General features: G+C 47.8%; 2 protein-coding genes and 1 long non-coding RNA gene across 3 annotated transcripts; 2 read left to right on the top strand and 1 right to left on the bottom strand.

Moving 5' to 3' along the window:
• The first annotated feature begins 2,676 nt into the window (after positions 1-2,676).
• Positions 2,677-4,798, top strand: LOC118992203 (zinc finger protein 268-like). The gene has a single exon (XM_037053901.1). The coding sequence runs from the start codon at positions 2,728-2,730 to the stop codon at positions 4,669-4,671; it is 1,944 nt and encodes a 647-aa protein (XP_036909796.1). The 5' UTR covers positions 2,677-2,727; the 3' UTR covers positions 4,672-4,798.
• Positions 4,799-4,964: 166 nt separating this feature from the next.
• On the bottom strand, positions 4,965-24,925 carry LOC118992215 (uncharacterized). The gene is made up of 3 exons (XR_005067599.1): positions 24,846-24,925; positions 24,283-24,286; positions 4,965-5,026 (listed from the first exon to the last, which is right to left on the bottom strand). It is a non-coding gene; the product is annotated as an uncharacterized LOC118992215 (long non-coding RNA).
• LOC118992209 (zinc finger protein 135-like) lies at positions 11,980-24,270 on the top strand. Its single transcript, XM_037053910.1, has 4 exons — positions 11,980-12,242; positions 13,508-13,576; positions 16,010-16,136; positions 22,262-24,270. The coding sequence occupies exons 1-4, from the start codon at positions 12,186-12,188 to the stop codon at positions 23,653-23,655; spliced, it is 1,647 nt and encodes a 548-aa protein (XP_036909805.1). The 5' UTR covers positions 11,980-12,185; the 3' UTR covers positions 23,656-24,270.
• Positions 24,926-25,400: the final 475 nt, after the last annotated feature.

A 25,400-nucleotide genomic window follows, 5' to 3' on the forward strand; every position in this document is an offset into this window, starting at 1 on the left:
TGCTCTTCTGCACTCATGTCTGTCACTCTGCCCCTGCAAACCTACTGGATGAATATGGATTTTGTATGTTCATGGTTGTCGGATGTCAATACCACTTCATTTTATGACAGTTCTTTGTTATATATTTTATGGTCTAGTTTTAACTTTGTCTGCAGTTGTGCGGAGGTGAAGTGTGTTTACATGGGGCTCCATCTTGATAGAAATTTCCCAGCTTTTTCATAGGAAGAAAAATGAAAAGAAATGGCCTAGATATTCACCAAGAGACTAAAAGAATAAAACATGATGTAGAAATATGATGGAAATCAGAAAACTCTTCAAAGATGAGCACTTTTTGTTTTTACTGACAAGAATGGATAATATTCGGCCCTGGCTGGTGTGGCTCAGTGGATTGAGTGCGGGCCTGCGAACCAGAGGATCGCGGATTGACTCCCCGTCGGGGCGCATGCCTGAGTTGCGGGCCGGTTCCTGGCAGGGGACTCATGGGAGGCAGCCATACATTGATGTTTCTCTCCTTCTCTCCTTCCCTTCCTCTCTGAAGATAAATAAATAAAATCTTTAAAAAAAAAAGAACGGATAATATTCTTAAGGAAAAGCACTAACTTTGTGTCTTAGTGTATAGTCCCATTTCTTTCTTTTTTAAAAAATATTTTATTTATTTATTTTTTTAGAGAGAGGGGAAGGGAAGAAGAAAGAGTGGGAGAAAAACATCAATGTGTGGTTGCCTCTCACATATCTCCTACTGGGGACCCAGCCTGCAACCCAGACCTATGCCCTGACTGGGAATGGGACTGGCGACCCTTTGCTTCACAGGCCCATGCTCAATCCACTGAGCTACACCAGCCAGGGCCAGTCCCATTTCTTTAACTGATTTTTTGGTGGTTTTACTGACCTACTATTAACTGCGCATCGTTAAAGCAAATGATTTGATGCATTTTGACACTGTGTCCTACCAGAAATTATTATTGTGATGCGGATACATGGATTAGCCTGAAAAGTTTTTCTGTCTTTTTGTCCACGCACAATCCTTCAGTGACAAAAATGGTTGAATTTTTCTATTCTAGAATTTTATATATATGGAATTATATGGCACATATTTTTAATTTTTCATCTGATTTGTTACACTTCACATCATTTTGTTGAGGTTCCCTCAGTGTAATCTATGTGTATGAATCATTCATTCATTCTTTTCCTTTCTTATTTTTTTAAATTGATTTTAAAGAAAGAAGGATTGTGTGTGAGAAAAATCAATCCATTCCCTTCTGTACAAGCCTTGTACTTGGATCCAACCCACAGTTCTTTGGTGGACTTGACAACTCTGAGCAGCTGAGCTAGGTATCCAGTGCAATAGCTGACATCTTTTTATTGCAGAGTAATATTCTACTTCCAGGATAGATCACCATATGTTTATCCTTTTACTTGATGATCAACATTAGGGTTGTTTCCATTCTACACTCAAGGGAAGGGTCTGAATCTCAGGTTTTGTGTGGCCAATGAGTGCTTTCATGGGGGTAGGGAGACAGCTGCTTACCATTCCTGCTTTCTTTGTTACCTCCTAGGAAAGAGGGCTACATGTGGCAGGATCTTCCCTTTTTCAATGAGATTTTTGTGTAAGATCTCACAGTTTTTAAGTGTTTGCATGAATCTTGGAAGTGCATATGCAAAGTCTGGACCTCAAAGCAGCCACCTTGTCTGTAATCAGAGATTGAAGAATCAACAGGATAAGGCATAACAGACTGGGAGCCAGTGTGGTTCTCAGGGGTGGATTAGTGTACTGAGTGGAGGGGTGAGGAGCCAGGCCAAAGGCCAGGCCACTCATGGACAGTGTGGACATGTGGGAGCTTCACTGGCACGTGGGGAGACAGAAGACAACCAGCACAACAACGTGAGAATCAGCTCTTACTGAATCATTAGTAATAACAGGCGATGCTTTGAGAAGCACAGCTATCTGGGGATGTGCACAAGGAGGCTTGGAAGCAAGGAGCCGGGTGCAGTGAACCCTCCCTGGGTGTGTAGGGTCATTTGATGCTCTCTTCCTTGCCCGTTTTCTTCCTATTCTTTCCTCGGTCTTTCCTCCCAGGTCTGAGCAGTGCAGGCCATGTTTGCATCCACTCCCCATCAGGCCTTTCTTGCTCTGTTCTCACATCCTTCCAACTCACTGTCTCACATCACGGCTTCCCTCCTTCCTCTGAACCCACTACAGGCTGTCCTCTGCTGTCAGGATGTGCCTTGTCATGTCTGGGGAAGATCCCCCCTCCCAGTGTGTTTAATTACATGTGTGTCATCATCTCTTTCCCCTCCCCTCAGACTTGGAGACTGAACGCAACATGAATGAACTAGACCCAGAGAAGGAGCCTTGGGAAGACGGACCATCGTCCACTGCAGTGGTGGAGGAAGGACTCATGAAGAATGGAGCCCGGGGTTATGCCCGTGAAAAAGTGGGGTTACAGGGGTACAGGATAGGGCAGCAACACAGAAACACCGGGACCCGTCTGGCGCCTTTGGTCACGTCCCAAGTGTTAGCTCCTGAGTGTTGTGAATTTAAGACTTTGATTTACCAGAGCCACATGCCGGCCCCACCAAAATTGGAAGGACCGAGAGGGCCAGGGATGCACTGTTTCACCATGTCTGGGAAGAACTCAGGTACTTCAAGCTCCAGTCCTGCCTCCCGANGGGGACAGGGTGGGGCAGCAACACAGAAACACCGGGACCTGTCTGGCTCCTTTGGATATGTCCCAAGTGTTAGCTCCTGAGTGTTGTGAATTTAAGACTTTGATTTACCAGAGCCACATGCCGGCCCCACCAAAATTGGAAGGACCGAGAGGGCCAGGGATGCACTGTTTCACCATGTCTGGGAAGAACTCAGGTACTTCAAGCTCCAGTCCTGCCTCCCGACTTTGTGCAGAGAAGAAGACACACAAGTGCAGACACTGTGGCAAGACTTTAAGCTCAAAGTCATCCCTGAGGAAGCACCAACGAACCCATTCCTTAGAGAAGCCATTTGTGTGTGGGGATTGCGGTAAAGCCTTCAGCCGGAAGGATAAGATCACCCTACATCAGAGGACGCACACCGGGGAGAAACCTTATGTGTGTGTGGACTGTGGCAAGTCCTTCAGCCAGAAGGGTAACATCATCCTACATAAGAGAACCCACACTGGGGAGAAGCCATATGTGTGCAGGGACTGTGGCAAAGCCTTCAGCCATAAATCAACACTCAATGTGCATCAGAGGACACACACCAGGGAAAAGCCTTACTCTTGTGGGGACTGCGACAAGGCCTTCAGAGACAATAAACGCCTCATCGAGCATCAGAGGATACATACTGGGGAGAAACCATACATGTGCGGGGACTATGGCAAAGCCTTTAGCCATAAATCCAGCCTCTATGTGCACCACAAGACACACACTGGGGAGAAACCTTACATGTGTGAGGACTGTGGCAAGTCCTTCAGCAAGAAGGGTTATATCACCCTACACCAGAGGACACACAATGGGGTGAAACCGTATGTTTGCAGGGACTGCGGCAAGAGCTTCAGAGATAATTGGATCCTCATCCAGCATCAGAGAATGCACACTGGGGAGAAGCCCTACACATGTGGGTACTGTGACAAGGCCTTTAGCAAGAAAAGGTATCGCGTCCTGCATGAGAAAACACATACTGGAGAGAAGGTTCACTTGTGCAGGGACTGTGGCAAAGCCTTCATCCACAAGTGGAGTCTCATTGTGCATCAAAGGACGCACACAGGGGAGAAGCCTTATGTATGTGGGGACTGTGGCAAGGCCTTCAGAGAGAATAGGCGCCGCATTGAGCATCAGAGGATACACACAGGGGAGAAGCCTTATGTGTGTCGGGACTGTGGCAAGGCCTTCAGAGAGAATAGGCGCCTCATCGATCATCACAGGACACACACTGGGGAAAAACCATACATGTGCGGGAAGTGTGGCAAGGCCTTCAGCAACAAAAGGTGCCTCGTCCTGCACGAGAAGACACACACTGGGGAGAAACAGCACTCGTGTGGGGACTGTGGCAAAGCCTTCATCCACAAATGGAGTCTCATTGTGCATCAGAGGACCCACACAGGGGAGAAGCCTTATGTGTGTGGGGACTGCGGGAAGGCCTTCAGAGAGAATAGGCGCCTCATTGAGCATAAGAGGATGCACACCGGGGAGAAGCTGCACTCATGTGGGGACTGTGGCAAAGCCTTCAGCCAGAAATGGATGCTCATTGTGCATCAGAGGTCACACACTGGAGAGAAGCCATATGTGTGCAGTGACTGTGCAAAGGCCTTCAGCACGAAAGGTCAGCTCATCCTGCATCAGAGGACACACACGGGGGAGAAGCTGCATTCCTGCGGGGACTGTGGAAAAGCCTTCAGCCAGAAATCTGGCTTCACTGTGCATCAGAGGACACACACTGGAGAGAAGCCGTATGTGTGTGGTGACTGTGGCAAGGCCTTCAGTCAGAAATCCAGCCTCCTTGTGCATCGAAGGATGCACACAGGGGAGAAGCCATACCTGTGTGGGGACTGCGGCAAGTCATTCAGAGTAAAGAAGAGCCTCATTGGGCATCAGAGGACACACATTGGGCAAATGCTGTATGTGGGCGAGGACTCCAGCCAGGTCTTCAAAGAGAATAGGTGCCTCATCAAGCACCAGAAGATGCACACGGGGTAGAAGCCGTATGTATGCAGGGATTGTGGCAGGGCTTGTAGCCAGAACAGGAATCTCACTGACCGTCAAAGAGTGCAGATTTCCTCCCTGGCTGCTGTGGCTTTGTGGATTGAGTGCCAGACTGTGAATCAAAGGGTCTTTGGTTCAATTCCCAATCAGGGCACATGCCTGGGTTTAAGGCCAGGTCCACAGTAGGGGGATGCTCCAGAAGCAACCACATATTGCCATTTCTTTCCGTCTCATTATTCCTCCTTTCCTCTTTCTAAAAGTAAATAATTTTTTTTAAAGCTAGGAAAATAAAACAATGTACCCTCAGGAGAAGGCATACATGTTAGGCTAGTACAGACTTTAGCAAGAACTTGTTCAGGAAGTACAGACCAGTGCCCACTGGGGAGTGTCCTGCCAGTGATCCACCTGCCAGAAGGATTTATGACATGCTTACCCTTACGGAATTGTCTGACTAGCCCCCCCTTGGGGAATTGTGGCAAAACCTTTATCAGGAAATTTTTGCTCTGTGTCCACTGGGTGGTTTCTGTGGGAAACAAGTCCTACCACAGTGGCAAGTGCAGGGAAACCTTCAGCAGGGATTTCTACCTCACGTGGTACATAGCAGGGAATTGGGGGCTTTTAGAATCCACACCTGACTGGTAGGTCCTGAGCCCATGGGCCAGTGCCAGACTTGGTATTGGACCCCACGGGTAGGAAGCAAGAGAAGTCCTGATCAGACCTGTCTTAGGAATATTGGTATTGAAGACACACCAAGGCCTTCTCACCATTTGCTTCCCCAGCATCAGCAGGGCCAGGTGTAAAGCAAGCCCCACTTGAGGTCTCGTATCTGGAAATGTTGCTAGATGTTCTGTGGCTCCAGACTCAGATCTAGTAAACTTGTAGGAGCTCGGACAACACTTTCAGTGTCTCTGGTCTCCGTCTCCTGTATAGCAAAGTGGAGGGGAGAAAGGAAGATGTGGAGGTGGGCTCCATGGGGGCATTGTCACTTTGTGACACATGCCTGGATCTTGTCTAGAGGTCAGGTTGTCACATCTGTGGCTTTCTTCATTTACTCCATTCCCATCCCCCAGTGTCCTTCCAAGAGTAGACGTACCAGGTATTTTATGAGGGGAAAGAAATTTTTTTCAGCCTGAGAACTAACAATAATTGCATCAGATGCCATGTTTCTCATAGGGATGTATAAATTTTTAAAAAATAGAACTTTACATTAAGGGAGACTAATGTCATTGTAAATAATCAGGTGCAAAAGGTACACGTACAGGTTGTCCTGTCAAAATGAGTGTGAACACTTTGGGGGAGGTTATCCAAATACCCTACAGGAACCCCAGGAACCCAGCAAGCCTGCCCAAGGTATGAGGCCACCTGTCCCTCCCAGCCCTACATTCCTGGCTTGGGAATGGTCAGATCAGGTGGCAGGGTCCAGACCTTCAGTAGCAGAGGTGGAGAAAGTGCCTGTTCTGCTGAAATGCACCCTTTTGGCCTCCTCTCCACAGGACCATTTAAGTTACAGGAGAAAAATTCTCTCATATGCAGTATCCTGACCCACCCTGTGCAATCAGAATTCCGGAGAAAATAAAGTGCCTTCAGTTAGGCAGTGACATTACCTAATCTATGCCTCACCCACAGCCTAGGTCATGTTTTACTTAATATTTCATCACTGATGTTGATAGCAACTTCTTACAATAATAAATAGCAAGCGATATAAAAATGGTGCTCTGTTAACAATAAAGCAATACATAAATCTTTTGTTAATAAATGGGAAACTATTAACTTTTATACAGGTTGTTATTTGAGATGATTCTGTGAATGGCTGCTGATGGTGCTGCAGCCTAGTGCCCTCCTCATCACCAAAAGTGTACGACCTGGTGGTGATCAATACTTATACTGTCTCCCACTTCTGTATAGTTGCTAATTTACTGAAGTGCTCCAGTGGGACAGACAGCACAGTGTGCTTATCCACTTGGCCTGAAAGTGGGGCGCTACTGGTGGCTCAATGAAGCATTGCTTATGTATGCGAAGGTTGCAGGTTCTGTCACTGGTCAGGTGCCTACAAGAAAAAAACAACAATCCTTTGATGAGTGGGACAAAAACTTCAATGTGTCTCTTTTTCAAATAAATAGAATTTTAAAAAGTGAAGTAGATTCTTCTACTTGTAGGGTGATCCTTACAAGAGTCTTGGTGAGTCCTGGCTGGTGTAGCTCAGTGGATTGAGCACGAGCCTGCAAACCAAAGGACTGCAGTTCGATTCCCAGTCAGGGCACATGCCTGGGTTGTAGGCCAGTTCCCAGCAGGGGATGCACAAAAGGCAACCATACATTGATATTTCTCTCCTTTTCCCCTTCCCTTCCCCTCTAAAGATAAATAAATAAAATCTATAAAATCTTTTTAAAAAAAAGTCTTGGTGAAACAGTTACATTTTGGGCCACTGCTGAAGTCCCAGAGGAGGGAACAACAAATTCCCCACCCATGGTGTGGTCTCCTGGCCGAGTCTTACCCAACAGGGATTCCATGATCGTGGGTGACTCAACGGGGCACACCATGGACTGCACACAGACGGCAGACGGACTTGATTCAGCTCACTCAGTTTATTTTCAATATAATGAGTTTTCCTCATTAAATCATTGTAATATTTTACATTTACGGGCATCATTCTTTATTCATTTAACTCTTCAGAAAAATACAGACTATCTCATTGCCCTGGCTGGGTCAGTGGGTGGAACATCAGCCAGCTAACTGAAAGATCTCCAGTTCATTTCTTGGTGAGGGCACATGTTTGGGTTCTGGGCCTGGTCAGCCTTGGCCATGTGGCTTACATAGGTGGAATATTGTGCCTTGCACCCAAAAGTTGCAGATCACAACAAATGGAGTTTTCTCTCACATGGAATTCTCTCTCTCCGTCCGTAAAATCAATTACGGACGGAGAGAGAGAATGAGGAATGAAAAAGAATGAGAATGGAAATGAAGTCATTAATCACCACCTAAGAAAGCTGCAGTTAGCATTTTTGCAGTCACTGAGGCATTCAGTGATTGCTTTTGGACTTGGCTTTGCAGTTTATAGCTAAAAGGGCCTCAGGCTGAGGACCTCTCACTCCAATTTTCCCATTTTCTTCTCCTGTGTCCTCCCTTGTTTGTATCATGCCCTCATCAAGGAAAGTAGCTTGGTTGCATGGGCTAAATGTGTTTGTACATCTTAATGACAGAAATAGCCAGGCTGGACTATTCTCCCTGACAGGGAGAAGACAAGGGCAGGAGCGGGGGGGAGGGGGGGGGGCGGGGGGGAAGCTGGGGGGATTGTATCCATCTTGCATCTCCCAGGGTAGATGACTGGTTAGCCAATGACGGGTAAGATTCCTCAAAGGAGGAACGACCTAAGACAGACATAGTCACAAAGGGGCCTTCAGGGAAGGACTTGGGGGGGGGGTATAGAGAAAGGGGGTGATGGACCCTCACCCCCTCAGCTTTGATGTAGCGTGAGTCTTCATCTGTCTGCAAGAAGTCTCCTAATCTCTTGGCTGCCTTACTCCCCGCCCTGCCCCCCCCACCTAACTTAAGACTGAAACAATGAATTAGGCCTGAAACAATGCTGGAGGTGGATGCAGCCTTGGGGTGGGGGTGGGGTGTTCTCTAGGGCAATCAGGCCTGAGAAAAATGTATAAAATCCTATGAAACCTACTTTGCTAATACCGTCAATTTAAATGATAAAGGTGCAAGCAGGAAGAGAGTTTGTTCCCCAAAGTGTTATGACCCTTTAGCTATCTGACCCTTACTCAGAATAAGCCACGGTTATTCAGAATAAACGTTCTTGAGTTTACTGAATGTTATTTGAGAGTTCTTTGAATGTTAACTGTTGTTTAATCATTTTGGCCTGACAATGATTGATGAGGTTTACATATATACCCTGTATTCCTGTGCAAATGGAACCCAATAAAAAGTCTCTGAAGGTAAGGGTCGAGGCGCTGTCCATTTGAAAGAGTGGCTGAGGTTCTCCGAGGCACTCACCTCTTGAGAGAAAAGCTGCACTGTCCCTTTTCCTCCACAGAACTTGGTAGTCCATGTGAATTTGTCTTGCCTCATCCATAACACACCAGACCCCAGGAGCTGGGATCTGCCTCATTTTTTTTCTGAAATTTTATTTATTTTCAGAAAGAGGGAACAAGAGGGAGAAAGATGGGAAACACTGATGTGTGAGAAGGCCTGAAACCCAGGCATGTGCCCCTACTGGCAATCAGATCATCAACCTTTCAGTTCACATGCTGGCTTCCAGTCCACTGAGCCACACCACTCAGCCACACCATCATTTAAAACAGTTGTCAAATGCAAAAGAGGGAGTTACTGATTGTTCCAACCAAATCAGTTTGAACCATTGCGGGGAGCGAGCACAAATACCCCACAAGGACCCAGCAGCAGGTTGCAAGCCACATGCTCCTTGTAGCCCTGGATTACTGGCTTGGGAATGGTCACACCATGTCCAATATCCACTATCAGAACAGGTTCCCTGGGGTTTGCTGGTCTCACATGATGATGGAGAACTATTAGGAAGTAACATTTCCCCATGAGGTGATAAAGGTTATTTATCTTTAGAGAGGAAGGGAAGGAGAGAGGGAAAGGAATATCCATGTATGGTTGTGTGTCTCCCTGCTGGGAACTGGCCTGTAACCCAGGCATGTGCCCTGACTAGGAATCAAAACTGGCTGTTAGGGAATCGAACTGGCAACCCTTTGGTTTGCAGGCCTGCACTTAATACACTGAGCTACACCAGCCAGGGCTCCCACGGAGTGAATTTTTACATGGGTATTCCTTTGCCCCAATTTTTTAAAAAGATTTTATTTATATTTAGAGAGGAAGGGAGGGGGAATAGAGGGAGAGAAACATCAGTGTGTGGCTGCCTCTCACATGCCCCCTACTATGGAGCTGGCTTGCAACCCAGGCATGTGCCCTAGACTGTGAATCAAACCAGTGACCCTTTGGTTCACAGGCTGGGCTTGGTCTCTTGCCCACCTGCCTATGATACTACCCTGTGAGTTGGCCGGACTTTGCGGCCCTGGAAGAGACCTGGCTAACGTCAGGGCCTCCAGTTTCCAGGAGGAAGCCTGAAACCAGACAGCAGCCACGGACAAGCTGAGCTGCCCGGGTGACTGCTCAGAGCCAACTGCGGTTCCCACAAGATGGTACCTTGAAGCAGGACCTCTGGACGCGGTCTTCTGGTTGAGTTGAAGACGGCTGGGCTTTTCCTCAGTTTTTCGGAGGGGATGGGCTTTGAGACAAGTATCTGCCATTCTCCCCAAACCTGCATTTGAGTAAAAAGCCTCTTTCTCATCAGCCGCTGCCTCTAGAGCTTTCCTAGCTGGGGCAACGGGCAGGAGAACCCCCGCTTTGGTTCTTTAACAGTAACACGCCCTGAACAGGAGTTGGCCGTTAAGGCGAAGAGCTGATACTTTTCTTTGTGTTGAAGATCATTTGCTTCCTGGCGTCTCCGCACGCTTTACAAATTGTCTGCAAGTCAGCACGCCCATGCGGGCCCAAGGCCAGAGAACTGTAGGTCTGAGGGGGTGGAGACTCCAGCGTCTTTTCCGCGTCCACACGCTCCGCCTTTTCTGCAAGTTCCCGGTCTCTATTTCCACTCCAGCTCACTCGGCTTTCATTCCCTCGCTGCTTAGGGCTACGAACCTCTCCTTCGCTCTCCTCCCACAGTCACCGCTCGCCCCGCTCCTCCCCCGGCCCCGTGCTCCTCTGTAGTTTCCTCCCGCTCCCTAATCCTGCAGCCCCACCTCCCTCACGAACCCCGTCTTACGGACTTTGTGTCGCCGCGGGCTTCTGGGACCTGGAGTCTGGCGTCCGCCGCTCAGACGCGGCGCGGCTCGGCGGCGCTCGCCCTTTGACGCGCAGTGATTTGGGAAATGTAAGGCCGCCCGGCGCAGGCGCAGTGCGGGCGGGGTGCCCAGCGGAAGCTGCTCTGTCTCCTGAGGTAACCGCGTGGTGAGTTTGAGCGCGGACTGGGCAGGGGTTTGAGGAGACTGAGCGCGGCTCTGGGTGTGGTCGCACGGGTGAGGGGAATGCCTGTGGCTGTGAGTGTGCGTGTGTGTGTGGGGCCGAGACTCCCGGGCGGTCTCTTTGTGTGTCCGTGTTTGTCACCGGGTGTGTGTCACCGCGAGTGCGCGCGCGAGGCCACCTGTGTTTTCCTTTGCTCATGTGTCTGTGTGTGTGTGTGTGTGCAGGTGTTTGTCTCTTCGGGGTCCTTTGGGTGGGAGTGTGTCTGTGCGCGTGGGGTCCGTCTCTCCTGCCCGAGCCTTCCCCTGTCCGTGTGCACCCGCACCCCTGTCTCTGGGCGTGGATGACGTGTGGGAGTGGGGGTGTCGGGGGTGCCCTCCCAGAGCGTGGGAAAGACGGTCCTGCTGGACAGGCGGCCTGGCGGAGCTGCCTCCCTGCGGGCCCCAGAGCCATCTCCCTCCCGCCCTCAGAGCCTCCCCTGCCCTGGGAGGGTAGGATGGGTGTAGTAGCAAGGCGTGGGGTCAAGACAGGGTCAGAGATCCTACCCCATCCTGACCTGGGTGGATTTGTTCGGGGAGGGTGTGTTCTGTGATGAGGGTATGGTTCTGGGCATTTTTCTTTTTTTTTTTTTTTTAGATTTTATATATTTTGTTTTAGAGAGAGGGGAAGACAGGCGGGGGCGGGGCGGGGAGAAACATCAGTGTGTGCCTGTGTCTCGCACGGACCCACCGAGTACCTGACAAGCAACCCAGGCATGTACTCCAACTAGGAATCGACCGCGACTAGGAATCAACTGGAGATCCTTCAGTTCCCAGTCCTGCACTCAATCCATTGCCTACACAAGGCAGTGCTCGTTCTGGGCATTTTGTAGGCCACCTGGTGACTCTGAGTTAGGGACCTTCACCATTTGCAAAATGGGAAACTGAGGCTCAGAGAGTGTTAAGTGAATCACCCAACTCTACACCCAGGCATCCAAGTACCAGAACACGTATACTAAACACCCCACAGCGGGAAATCTTTGTTTTTCCTTAGAACAATGGGTGGCAGGAAATGGTAGAGAGCTTGGGCCCAGGAAGAGGGGGAGGAACAGGAGCAGTGGCCACCCCTTGCTCTGCAGCCACATATCTGGGACCACTCTGGGTTCAGCGATCAGCAGCCCGGTGTACATGCTATTTCCAGGACCACTGTGCCTTCATAGCCTCCTTTAAAAGAAAGTAAACTTGGAGTAGTGATTGTATTGCTGTAAGGAAAAAAACAGTCCAGGCTGAATTAGATTTGCATTTAAGAAATTATGATACTTTTTTTTATTTCAAAATTTTATGTTTATTTTTAGAGAGAGGGTAAGGGAAGTAAAAAGAAAGGGAGGGAAACATCAGTGTGTGGTTGCCCCTCGGGCTCCCCCTAGTGGGCACCTGGTCTGCAATCCCAGCATGTGCCCCAGTCTGGGAATCAAACTGGAGACCCTTTGATTGGGAGACTTGCACTCAGTCCACTGTGCCACACCAGCTATTGCCGAGATAATGACATTTTCAAAGGCTCCTGTGCTGTCAGCTCCCTGGGCCCACCACCTCTCCTGGGTAAGTTAGACCCAGGGGAGACAGGCCAGAGGGTCCTGTTCCTCCCTCCACACTTGGGTCTGGTTGTGTGGGCATGCCTGTGGGGGTGGGGGGAGTGTATGTGTGTGGGTATGACATGTGCATGAAGCACATGAACCCTGATGTGCTCAGCCCAACCCTAAACCCACACTTATCTTCTTGGGTGCCTGGGTTATCTTTTTATACTTCAGTTTCATCATCTGTGAAATAGGGTGAGTGAAAATAGCCTGAACAATGCAGGATGTTAGAAGGATCAAGTCAGGGATGGCAGTGGAGGACCTTGGATGCCATAGGCTGTTGGGAGCCATTCTACCAGGTTTCATGGACTGTAGCCTCATTTATGGACAATAAGGGTCCCAGGGCTAGAGCTGAGTGGAAAGGCCTTGGGGACAAGCCACTAAGGAGACTGAACATATCCTCCTGGCAGCAGCATAGCCCCTGCTTCCCTCACTTCACCCTGCTTCCCCCGCCCAGATTACCAGTCAGCCAGTGACCAGTAAGACCCCTCTATAGGGGAAGGGTAACTGAAGACAGGCACTGTTGCAATGACCCATCAAGAAGGACGTAGGGGTCTTCAGAGAAGGGGTAGAAGGACCCTTACCCCTTGGCTTTCTCATAGCCTGAGTCCTCAGTCTTTCTGTAAAAGTCTCCTAGTCTCTTGGCTGCTTTGCTCTCCCCACCTGACTTAGCCTGGGCACTATGCCAGAGGCAGCTGTGACCTTGTACAGCAACAGACCACTCCCTGGGGTAGAGTCTGGCCAGAGAAAGAATATACATTGTTTCCTTTGAGGCTCACTCTGCCCTGTTGCTATGAAACAGACACTTGAGCTAAAGCCAGCCCTGACCAGAGACAATCCCTATGTTTCTTCAACTATTATGTATAAATGTCAGTTTTTCATGACTAGCTTTTTGAACATTGGTAGATGAACTTTATGTGCATACTATGTATTTCTGTGTGAGCTAAACTCAAGATAGGGAAGGAGATGGTTGGGACCCTTCTTGAGAGACTGGTCACTCTTCCTCCCTAAGAAGATCTTGGTAGGTTTATTCTCATCTGGGACAGCCTAGGGAAGGTCTGCATGTGTATCCCCCTGACACTAGGCACCATGTATGCATTCAGTGTTAATGAATGTGTGTGTGTGTCCTTGTCTGCCTGTATTCTAGTGGGTGTGTCTGTCATGTCTGCATTGTGGGTTGGGCCTGGACCTTATCTCACTGTGCCTTTTTCTTTCTCTCCCTGCGCACAGCCTGCCCGTGCCTGGAACACCATAGGCACTAAAAGGATGGCCACCCAGCTGCGGACCAAGGAGGCCAGGGTGAGTCATGTCACTCTCTGGCTCCTCCTTCCTTAGGGTCATCCTCTGGACAGGGATGATCTCTAGCTCCCCCCAAACCCTATCAGGCCCCAGGTCCTCTCCTGTCTCCTGGGGTATTGTCCAGCCTGAGTTGAGGGAGTACTCTCCTGTCCATGGCATTTTTCAACCACAGGGGACAGCATGGCTCAGGAGTGAGTTTTCCTACCCTGAGTGCTTTCAGAAGACACCTATGGGCACCTGGGATGCGGTTGCTTAAACATATTCAGTGAAGCGTGACAGAGGCCTTGGGCGGGAAATGCTGGATGAGGCGCCTTCAGAAGTGGGCAGGGGCACTACGTGCCCAGGAGAATGGAGGGGGATGGGAGGAGGATGCCTGATATGTGGGACTGGTGAGTGTCCCTGTCTGTTATCGTGATGTTTCATGATGTTTTAGTGGATGGAAATTTGTCATATATTTCTGTAAATTTTCTTCTATGAAAGAAAAACTTGACAATACAAAATGTACAGATGTGGTTCAGTTGATTAGAGGATCATTTTGATTTGCCATAGTTTGGCTTCGATTGCTGGTCAGGGCACTTTCAAGAAGCAACCAGTGAAATCATCAAGAATTAGCCCTGGCTGGCGTAGCTCAGTGGATTGCGCACGGGCCTGCGAACCAGACGATCGCGGTTCGATTCCCAGTCAGGGCACATGCCTGGGTTGCAGGCCAGTTCCCTGCAGGCCAACTCCCAGCAGGGGACACACAAAAGGCAACCACACATTGATGTTTCTCTCTCTCTCTCCTTCCCCTTTAAAGGTAAATAAATAAATAAAATCTTTAAAAAAAAGAATTAGAATAACCTCTCTTTCTCTCTGTCTCTGAAATCAATAATTTATATATGTTCGCATCTTGAGGTACGTGTGCTGTGACCAGCTTGGGGAGGAGGTCCCTGAGGGGGGCGATGGAAAATTAAGAAAGACACAGACAATTTAAAGAAAAGCGGGGGCCAGGTGGGGCATTGTCCTCTGATGGAGAGACAATGACCCTGAACATGGTCTCTGCATTTATTTTATAAGGGTTGGTTAGATAAAGCTCAGGGGTGTTCTGCAGACTCAGGGAAAAACTGCAGGCATAATTGCTATGTTTCCAGGCTATCTAAATGATAAATATTTTTTCTGCAAAAGTTATACCGCATTCAGTTGAAGCTTGTGGTTAACTGTCTCCTTCTTAACCCCTGAGGATCCTGGCTGTTGTCGTTGCTGACTTGATTCACCTTGCAGATGCAAACAGTCAAGTGCAGCCTTGCCAAGCACTCAGCCTCAGATTTGATGCCAGCCTTCAGCGTCCTCCACATAAGTGTATTTTTTAAAATCATCAATAGAGCCCTGGCTGGTGTAGCTCAGTGGATTGAGCACGGGCCTGCGAACCACGCTATCGCGGTTCGATTCCCAGTCAGGGCACATGCCTGGGTTGCGGGCCAGTCCCCAGCAGGGGACTCAAGAGAGGCAACCGTACATTGGTATTTCTCTCCTTCCCTTCCCCTCTAAAGATAAATAAATAAAATATTTTTAAAAATTATCAATAGAGGATATGTTCATTGACTCGTAGGCAGAAAGAGAAAGAGAGGAACAGAGACAAAGATGTGAGAGAAATTCTGATGGGTTGTCTCCCACATGCACTACAGCCTGATATAGAACCTGTAATTATTTCGTGTCTAGGACATAGTTCCAACCAACTGACTTTAGTTCACTTGGAGGTCAGCCCCATTTCTAGGGGAATCTCCCAACCCTTCTCATGAGGGACCCTGTGTCTCACCTCTCACACAGTAAAAGACACATTTTTCATTTTCACCAGTAACTGTTGGTTTGCATATTTTGATGACAGCCTCCTCAGTGCTCCCGTGTGTCATTTAAGCCTGAGGTTCTGACCCAGCAGTCCCACCCAGAATCTCCCTCCATGAACCCCACCTCACATCTCTCTTCCCCTTTCCCGGACACCTCAGAGAGTTGCTGCTGCCCAGGCATCTGTCTTGATGGTTTTGACTAGTTGAGGGTGCATCATGGGGGTTTTGTCTAACATGTGTAAGGTAATATGTCATTGTGGTTTTAGTTTGCAGCTCTTTCATGATAAGTGACATTGAGCATTTTTTTGTATATGTAATGGCCATCTGCATGTCCTCTTTGGAGAAGTGTCTGTTCGGGTTTTTTGCCTGTTTTTGAATTGTGGCGTTTGCCCTTCTGTGAACAGCCCTGTAGTTTTATTTGCCTGTCCAAGGACCATCCAGTGTACTTAGGCACCAAGGACTCTGAGTGGTCAGGCCCTTCAGAGCTCTGTATCTTCTTGACCAGTCAGATGCATCCTGTGGGTCTTCCTGATCCTCTCAGCCTTTCTGGCCACGTCTCTCCAACACTGAGGAGGGCCCTGCAGTGAGTAGTGTGTGTTTCCTCTTATAGGGGTCGGTGGCGTTCAGAGATTTGATTGTAGACTTCACCCAGGAGGAATGGCAGCAGCTGAAGCCTGCGCAGAAGGACCTGTACAGGGACGTGATGATGGAGACCTACTGGAACCTGGTCTCGCTGGGTAAGGGAACAGCTTTCCCATGTTAGTCACCATGTGCCTATCAATTCAGGATGACACAAATATAAAAGATGGACAGATGCAAACATGTCTGTTAGCATCTGTTTATGCATCTGTTTAAGGAAACAGTTTATGTTTCCTTTCACTCACCCTCCATCCCACACAACCACTGTGGTGTAGTTTACCTGTTCTAGAATTTTATATCTATACAATCATATTGCAGGAAGTCTTTTTTTGTTTGTTTGTTTGTTTTTAAGATTTATTATTTGTAGAGAGAGGGCTAGGGAGAGAGAAAGAGAGGGAGAGAAGCATCAATGTGTGGTTCTCATTCACCCACCCAGGGAACCTGACCGGCAACCTAGGCATGGGCCCTGAGTGGGAATCGAACTTCGCAGGCCAGCACTGAAGCCACTGAGCCCCACCAGCTAGGGCATCTTCTTTTTTTTAATCGGAGTTCTTACACTTGGCATCATTTCTTGTGGTTGTCCCACATTGTCTATGTGTATGAATAGTTCCCCCCGTCCTTTTTTAAATGTTTTATTTGTTTATTTTTAGGGAGGGAGGGAGAAAGAGAGAGAGTGAAACATCAATGTGTAGTTGCCTCTTGAGTGCCTCCTACTGGGGACTTGGCCCACAACCCAGGCATGTGCCCTGACTGGGAATTAAACTTGCAACCCTTTTGTTCACAGTCCATGCTCAATCCACTGAGGTACACCAGTCAGTCTCTTTTTTCTATATATATATTTTTAAGTAATCGCCCAAGGATACTTTCATTGATTTGAAAGAGACAAAGAGAGAAATTTCCATCAGTTGCCTCCTATACAGGCTTACATTGGGGATTGAAACTGCAGCCAGCCTTTTGGTGCCCGTGGTGACAGTCCTGAGTCATCACCTAACCAGAGCAAAGCTCATTCTTCGGTATTGGTGAGTAATATTCTACTTCATAGGTAGAATACCTTGTATTTATCCATTCACTAGATGACAAACATCTGGATTGTTTCCATATCTGGATGTCTTGTCTTTTTCTCTTTTTTTAATTTTATTTATTGTTTGAGAGGGGAAGGGAGCAAGAAAGAGAGGGAGAGAAATGTCAGTCTGTAGTTGCCTCTCACATGCTCCCCAACTGGTGGGGGGACCTGCCCCACAAACCTGGCATGTGCTCTGATGGGAACTGATGCAGTAGCTCTTTGGTTCACAGGACTATGTTCAATCCATTGAGCTAAACCAGTCAGGGCTGGATGTCCTTATATAGAGACATACGATGTCCTTTCTGTATGGAAAGGTTGAGTTATACATAGGTATATATTTAACTTTTTCAGAAACTGCCAGATATTTCTCCAAAGCAGTTGCTTCATTTTCCATTTCCACCAGCAAGTGCTGGGTGTTGGTTGCATTGCTCCGTGTGCTTGTCAGAACTGAACATCCTCAGTCTCTCTCATTGTAGCCATTCTCGTGGGTGCACAGTCTTACCACAGTCTAGCTTCCAGCTGGTACTGAGAACCTTTGCAGGTGCTTATTTCCCATCGGTATATTTTCTTTGGTGATATGTCTGGTTTAAGTCTTTTGACTCTTTTTTAGTTGGGTTGTTTGGTTCTTTATCATTCAACTTGGACTTTTCCTTGGATATCCTCTGGTTGTTAATTTTTGGTCCAAGACCTTTGTGAGGTATGTGCTTTGCAACTGCTTCTCCCATCCTCTGGGTGCTCTTCTCTTTCTCAGTGGCATCATTTGGATCACACTTGTTTTCAATGTAGATGGGGTCCGATTTACTTACTTTGTTACTCCTTGTGCTTTTGGTGTCATATCTGAAGGACCATCGCCTAACCAGAGTCCTCAGAGATTTACTCTTGTTTTATCTACAACTTTTAGAATTTTATCTCTTTCATTACGTCTTTTTCCCAGTTTGTTAATTGTTTTGAATGCTATACAAGGGGGCTACCATCACTTTTTAACTTAATATTTTGTGGTGACATTAGCTAATAGGATGACATAAGTTTCAATGTTACATGTCTTTTTTTAAGTATATTTTCTTGATTATGCTTGTCCCAATGTTTCCCCTTTGTCTTCCTCTACCTGTCAGCCCCCTTGCCTCCAGCAACCCCCAAACCACTTAGTTCATGCTCAAGGGTCATACATATAAGATTTTTAGCTTCTCCATTTCTCATACTATTGTTAACATCCCCGTCTATTCTGTACCTACCAATTTATGGTGCTTAATCCCTACACCTTTTCTGCCATATCCCCTTCCTTCCCCTCCTACTCCCGACTGATAAGCCTCCAGCATCCCCTCCAACATCCCCTTATGTATGATTCAGTTTCTCTTGTTGTTTGCTTAGTTTGGTTTTTAAATTCAGTTTTTGATACTTGTGAATGTGCTTCATATTAATGTTCATAGGTTTGGTCTTTTTCATTCATTCATTCATTTATTCTTAGAGAGGGGAGGAAGGAGAGAGGGAGAGAAACATCACTTGTGCTTGCCTCTCACATACCCACTACTGGAGGCCTTCTTGCAACCCAGGCATGTGCCCTGACTGGGAAGTGACCCCGCGAATCTTTGGTTCGTAGCCTGGCATTCAATCCAATGAGCCACACTAGCCAGGGCTGATCTTCTTAAATAAGTCCTCACATTTCATGTAATAATGGGTTGGTGGTGGTGAACTCCTTTACCTTTACATTGTCTGGAAGCAGTTTCTCTGCACTTTGATTCTAAATGATTGCTTTGATGGCTACAGTATAGTAGGTTGTAGGACCTTATTTTTCATCCTTTGAATACTTCTTGCCAATCCCTTCTTGCCTGTAAAGTTCCTTGTGAGAATCAGCAGGCAGTATTATGAGAACTCCTTTGTAAGTTAATTCTCTGCTTTTCTCTTGCTGCTTTAAGATTCTCTATCTGTATCTTTAACCTTTGGCATTTTTATTATGATGTGTGTTGGTGTGGTCCTGTTTGGGTCCAAGTTCTTTGGGCATCTCTGTGCTTCCTGGACTTGTATGTCTATTTCTTTCACCATATTAGGGAAGTTTTCTTTTCATTATTTTTTCAGATAAGTGTTCAATTCCTTGCTGTTCCTGTTGCCCTTATGGCAGCCTTATGATTCGGATGTTGGTACGTTTGGCTCTGTCCCAGAGGCTGTTTATGCTATTTTCATACTTTCAAATTCTTTTTCTTTTCATGCTGCTTTGGTTAAATGCTTATTTCTTCCTTATGTTCCAAATTCTTGAATTGAATCTCATCTTTATCCCCTCCAGTATTAGTTCCCTGTAGATTTCTGTTTATTTCATTTGTTGTGTCCTTCATTTCTTCCTGGGTCTTTTTTATTCTGTTTCTGAATTGATGAGTTTTGAGCATCCTGATAACCAGTTCTTGAACTCTCTATCTTATAGGTTGGTTATCTCTGTTTTGTTTAGTTCTTTTCCTGTGGTTTTTTGTTCTGTTCTTTCATTTGGGGCATGTATTTGTTTGTGTCCTGAATCTGGCAGCCTCCCTGTGTTTGTTTCTGTGTATTAGGTAGAGCGCCTTTGACTCCCTGTCTGAGCTGTGTGGTCTGTTGTAGAAGAGGCACATGTAAATTGTGTGGGGCAGAGCCTTAGGTAGTTGCCAGGGTGGGGCCACCAGCTTCACCACTTTTTGGCTCTGTGTCAGGGGAGGGCTCAGAGGGGGGATAATGCTGCCACTTGGCTTTTGGAGGTTTGCTGGGGAAGAAGCTGCCTCCCTGCACTCGCCCTGTTTCCACTTTTACCACTGGTGCCCTTCCAAGCTGTTGCCTTGGTGCTGAATCCCACAGTGGGTGGGGCTGGGAAGTCCTAAGTCTGTGGGGAGCCTTTTAGAGGAGTCTCCTGAGAATCTGGCAGTATCTTCTTCCACCCCATCCCTGCTGATATTTACAGCCAGAAGCTATCAGGATGTATCTTCCTGGCCTGGAACAGTAGGCTGTGTGGTCTGGCCTGGGGGTGGGATTCTTCATTCCTGAGGTCTTCCTCCCAGTTTTTGTTCACCACATGGGTGTGTGGGATCACTCTTTCCACCCCCTGTCCACGCCATGCCACATCTCTGCTCTTCTGCACTCATGTCGGTCACTCTGCCCCTCCTAACCTTCTGGATGAATATGGATTTCGTATGTTCATGGTTGTCGGATGTCAATACCACTTCATTTTATGACAGTTCTGTGTGATATATTTTATAGTCTAGTTGTAACTTTTTCTGTAGCTGTGCCAGGAGATGAAATGTGTTTACAAATGACTACAACTCTATAGAAATTTCCCAGATTTTTCATAAGAAGGAAAATGAAGAGAAATTACTTAGATATTCACCAAGAGACTAAATGAATAAATCAGGATGTAGAAACTGATGGAAACCAGAAAACTCTTCAAAGATGAGCACTCTTTGTCCTCACTGAGAAGAAAGATGTCCATGGATAATATTTTTAAATTAATTAATTAACTAATTTTTCGAGAGGCAGAAAGGTAGGGAGAAAGAGAGGGAGCGAAACATCAAATGTGTGGTTGCCTCTCACATGGCCGCCACTGGGGTCCTGGCCCGCAACCCAGGCATGTGCTTTGACTGGAAATCAAACTGGCAACCTTTTGATTCTCAGCCCGCGCTCAATCCGTTGAGCTACACCAGTCATGGCCCTGGATAATATTTTTAAGGAAAAACACTAACTTTCAGACTTAGTGTACAGTCTCATTTCTGTAACAGTTTCTCTGGTGGTTTCACTTACCTACTATTAACTGCACATAGTTAAAGTGAATGGAGTGATGCATTTTGACATTTGTATCCAAACAGAAATGATCGTTGTGATGCAGGTATATCCATTATCCCCAACAGTTATTCTTTTTGCCCACGCCCCATCCTTCAGTGACCACTCTTGTGTAGTTTGCCTATTCTACAATATTATATTTATAAAATCATATGGCACGTGTTGTTTATTTTTTATCTCATTTCTTACACTTCACATCATTTCTCTCAGGTTCACTCATTATCAACTGTATGTATGAGTCATTCCTTAAATTTTTTCCTTTGTTATTTTTTTTATTGATTTGCGACACAGAAGGAGAGTATGTGAGAAAAGTCAGTCCACTCCCTCCTGCACAAGCCCTGAACTTGGATCCACCCACAATCTTTGGTGGCCTTGATGACTCTAGCTAACCAGCCGAGTTGGGCATCCAGTGCAATAGCTGACTTTTTTTTATTGCAGAGTAATATTCTACTTCCGGGATAGATCACCATGTGTTTATCCTGTCACTTGATGAACATTAGGGTTGTTTCCAGTTGTACACTCAAGGGAAGGGTCTGAATCTCAGGTTTTGTGTGGCCAGTGAGTGCTGTAATGCGGGTAGGGAGACAGCTGCTTACCATTCCTGCTTTCTTTGTTACCTCCTAGGAAAGAGGGCTACATGTGGCAGGATCTTCCCTTTTACAATGAGATTTTTGTGTAAGATCTCACAGTTTTTAAGTGTTTGCATGAATCTTAAAGTGCATATGCAGAGTCTGGACCTCAAAGCAGCCACCTTGTCTGTAATCAGAGGTTGAAGAATCACCGGGACAAGGCATAACAGACTGGGAGCCAGTGTGGTTCTCAGGGGTGGATTAGTGTACTGAGTGGAGGGGTGAGGAGCCAGGCCAAAGGCCAGGCCACTCATGGGCAGTGTGGACATGTGGGAGCTTCACTGGCACGTGGGGAGACAGAAGACAACCAGCACAACAACGTGAGAATCAGCTCTTACTGAATCATTAGTAGTAACAGGCGATGCTTTGAGAAGCACAGCTGTCTGGGGATGTGCACAAGGAGGCTTGGAAGCAAGGAGCCGGGTGCAGTGAACCCTCCCTGGGTGTGTAGGGTCATTTGATGCTCTCTTCCTTGCCCGTTTTCTTCCTATTCTCTCCTCGGTCTTTCTTCCCAGGTCTGAGCAGTGCAGGCCATGTTTGCATCCACTCCCCATCAGGCCTTTCTTGCTCTGTTCTCACATCCTTCCAACTCACTGTCTCACATCACGGCTTCCCTCCTTCCTCTGAACCCACTACAGGCTGTCCTCTGCTGTCAGGATGTGCCTTGTCATGTCTTGGGAAGATCCTCCCTCCCAGCGTTGTTAACAACATGCGTGTCGTCATCTCTTTCCCCTGCCCTCAGACTTGGAGACTGAATGGAACATGAATGAACCAGACCCAGAGAAGGAGCCTTGGGAAGTCAGACCATCTACTGCAGTGGTGGAGGAAGGACTCGTGAAGAATGGAGCCCGGGGTTATGCCCGTGAAAAAGTGGGGATACAGGGGGACAGGGTGGGGCAGCAACACAGAAACACCGGGACCCGTCTGGCGCCTTTGGTCACGTCCCAAGTGTTAGCTCCTGAGTGTTGTGAATTTAAGACTTTGATTTACCAGAGCCACATGCCGGCCCCACCAAAATTGGAAGGACCGAGAGGGCCAGGGATGCACTGTTTCACCATGTCTGGGAAGAACTCAGGTACTTCAAGCCCCAGTCCTGCCTCCCGACTTTGTGCAGAGAAGAAGACACACAAGTGCAGACACTGTGGCAAGACTTTAAGCTCAAAGTCATCCCTGAGGAAGCACCAACGAACCCATTCCTCAGTGAAGCCATTTGTGTGTGGGGATTGTGGTAAGGCCTTCAGCCGGAAGGATAAGATCACCCTACATCAGAGGACACACACTGGGGAGAAACCTTACGTGTGTGGAGACTGCGGCAAGTCCTTTAGGCAGAAGAGTAATATCATCCTACACCAGAGAACGCACACCGGGGAGCAGCCATATGTGTGTGGGGACTGTGGCAAAGGCTTCAGCCGGAAATCAACCCTCGATGTGCATCAGAGGACACACACTGGGGAGAAGCCTTACTTGTGCGGGGATTGTGGCAAGGCCTTCAGAGACAATAGGCACCTTATCCAGCATCAGAGGATACATACTGGAAAGAACCTGCACTCCTGCGCGGACTGTGGCAAAGCCTTCATCTACAAACGAAGTCTCATCGTCCATCAGAGGATGCACACAGGGGAGAAGCCTTATGTGTGCGGGGAGTGTGGCCAGGCCTTCAGACAGAATAGGCGCCTTGTGGAGCATCAGAGGAAGCACACCGGGGAGAAGCTGCACTTGTGCATGGATTGTGGCAAAGCCTTCAGCCAGAAATCTGACTTCCTGGTGCATCGGAGGACGCATACTGGAGAGAAGCCATATGTTTGTGGTTACTGTGGCAAGGCCTTCAGGCATAAGGGTAACATCTTCCTACACCAGAGAACACACACTGGGGAGAAGCCGTATGGGTGCAGTTACTGTGGCAAGGCCTTCAGCCAGAAATGCAGCCTCCTTGTGCATGAAAGGATGCACACTGGGGAGAAGCCATTCTTATGTGCGGAGTGTGGCAAGGCCTTCAGCCAGAAATCCAGTCTCCGCGTGCATTCAAGGACACACACTGGGGAGAAGCCATACGTGTGTGAGTACTGTGGCAAGGCCTTCAGAGAGAATAGACGCCGCATGAAGCATCAGAATACACATACTGGGGAGAAGCCGTAGGTGTGTGAGGACTCTGGGAAGGCCTTCAGAAGGTATGGACACGTTATCAATCACCACAGGACACACAGCCAGGAAAAGCCATACACATGTGGGAAGTGTGGCAAGGCCTTCATCCACTAATGGAGTCTCAGTGTCCATCAGATGATGCACGTGGGGAAGAAGGCTTATGTGTGCGGTAGTGGCAAGGCCTTCAGCTAGAAATCCAGCCTGCTTGTGGATGAAAGTCCACACACAGGGAGAAGCCATAGGTGTGTGTGGGCTGAGGCTAGCTCGTCCATCAGAGTGAACAGGAGCCTTGTTTAGCATCAGAGGACACACATTGGCAGATGCCATGTGTGTGCTAGGACTGCAGCCAGGCCTTCAGAGAATTGGTGCTTCACCGAGCATCACAAGATGCACACTAGGTAGGAGCTGCACATATGCAGGGATTGTGGCCTGGCCTTCAGCAGAACAGGAACCTCACTGAGCATCAAAGAATTCAGATTTTGTCCCTGGCTGGTGAGGCTTTGTAAATTAAGAGCTGGAATTCAAGGGTCTCTGGTTCCCAGTCACGGCACGTGTCTGAGTTCAGGTCAGGTCTCCAATAGGGGGCGCTTGAGAAGGAACCACATACTAATGTTTCTCTACCTCCCTCCCTCTTTTAAAAATAAAACTTTGCCCTGGCTGGTGTAGCTCAGTGAATTGAGCGCTGGCCTGCGAACCACTTGATTGTGGTTCGATTCCCAGTCAGGGCACATACCTGGGTTGCTGGCCAGTTCCTGGTTCCCGGCAGGGGACGCACAAGAGGCAACCACACATTGATTTCTCTCTCTCTCTCTCTCTGTCACTCTCTCTCCTTCCCTTCCCCTCTAAGATAAATAAATAAAATCTTAAGAAATAAATAAATAAATGAATGAATAAATAAAAATTTTATGCCCTGGCTGGTGTAGCTCAGTGGATTGAGCACAGGCCTGCGAACCAAAGGATCGTGGTTCCATTCCGCGTCAGGGCACATGCCTGGGTTGCAGGCCAGTTCCCAGCAGGGGATGCACAAGAGGCCACCATACATTGATGTTTCTCTCTCCCTTTCGCCTTCCCTTCCCCTCTAAAGATAAATACATAAAAAATTTGAAAACCTGAAAGAGAAGGGGAAAAAACTGCTCCCTAAGGAGAAGGCATAAGGGTAATTAGTAGTAGAGACTAGCAAGAACTCGTTCAGGAAGCACAGACCAGTGCACACTGGGGAGTGCCCTGCCAGTGCTCCACCTGCCAGAAGGATTCATGATATGCTCATCTCTACAGACCTGTCTGACTAGCCCCACCTTGAGAAGTGCGGCAAAACCTTCATCAGGAACTTTTTGTTCCCCATCCACCAAGTGGATCTATGGGAGACAAGCCCTACAAGAGTGGCAAGTACAGGGAAACCTTCATCAGGAATTTCTACCTCATGTTGTACATAACAGGGAATTGGGGGCTTTTAGAGTCCACACCTGACTGGTAGGTCAGTCTATGGGCCAGTGGCAGACGCGATATTGGAGCCCATGGGTGGGATGCAAGAGAAGTTCTGATCAGACCTGTCTTAGAAATAAGGGTGTTGAGGACACACCAAGGCATTCTCACCATATCCTCCCCCAGCATCCACAGGGCCAGGTGCAAAGCCAGCCCCCTCTAGGTCTAATATCTGGGAATGAGGCCAGGCGTCCTGTGGCTCCGGACCCAGATTGACTAAGTTTGTAGGAGCTTGGACAACACATACAGCGTCTCTG

This window comes from Sturnira hondurensis, unplaced genomic scaffold (genome assembly GCF_014824575.4).
Source record: "Sturnira hondurensis isolate 20B ecotype Veracruz unplaced genomic scaffold, ASM1482457v3 Scaffold0008151, whole genome shotgun sequence".
Classification (NCBI taxonomy): Eukaryota; Metazoa; Chordata; class Mammalia; order Chiroptera; family Phyllostomidae; genus Sturnira; species Sturnira hondurensis.

Excerpts from the sequence above, each read along its gene's own strand:
- LOC118992209 (XM_037053910.1), top strand. The coding sequence starts at position 12,186 with ATGACATTTTCAAAGGCTCCTGTGCTGTCAGCTCCCTGGGCCCACCAC. Across the intron at positions 13,577-16,009 it reads TGCGGACCAAGGAGGCCAGG|GGGTCGGTGGCGTTCAGAGA; the intron begins GTGAGTCATGTC and ends TTCCTCTTATAG. Across the intron at positions 16,137-22,261 it reads CTGGAACCTGGTCTCGCTGG|ACTTGGAGACTGAATGGAAC; the intron begins GTAAGGGAACAG and ends CCCTGCCCTCAG.
- LOC118992203 (XM_037053901.1), top strand. The coding sequence starts at position 2,728 with ATGTCCCAAGTGTTAGCTCCTGAGTGTTGTGAATTTAAGACTTTGATT.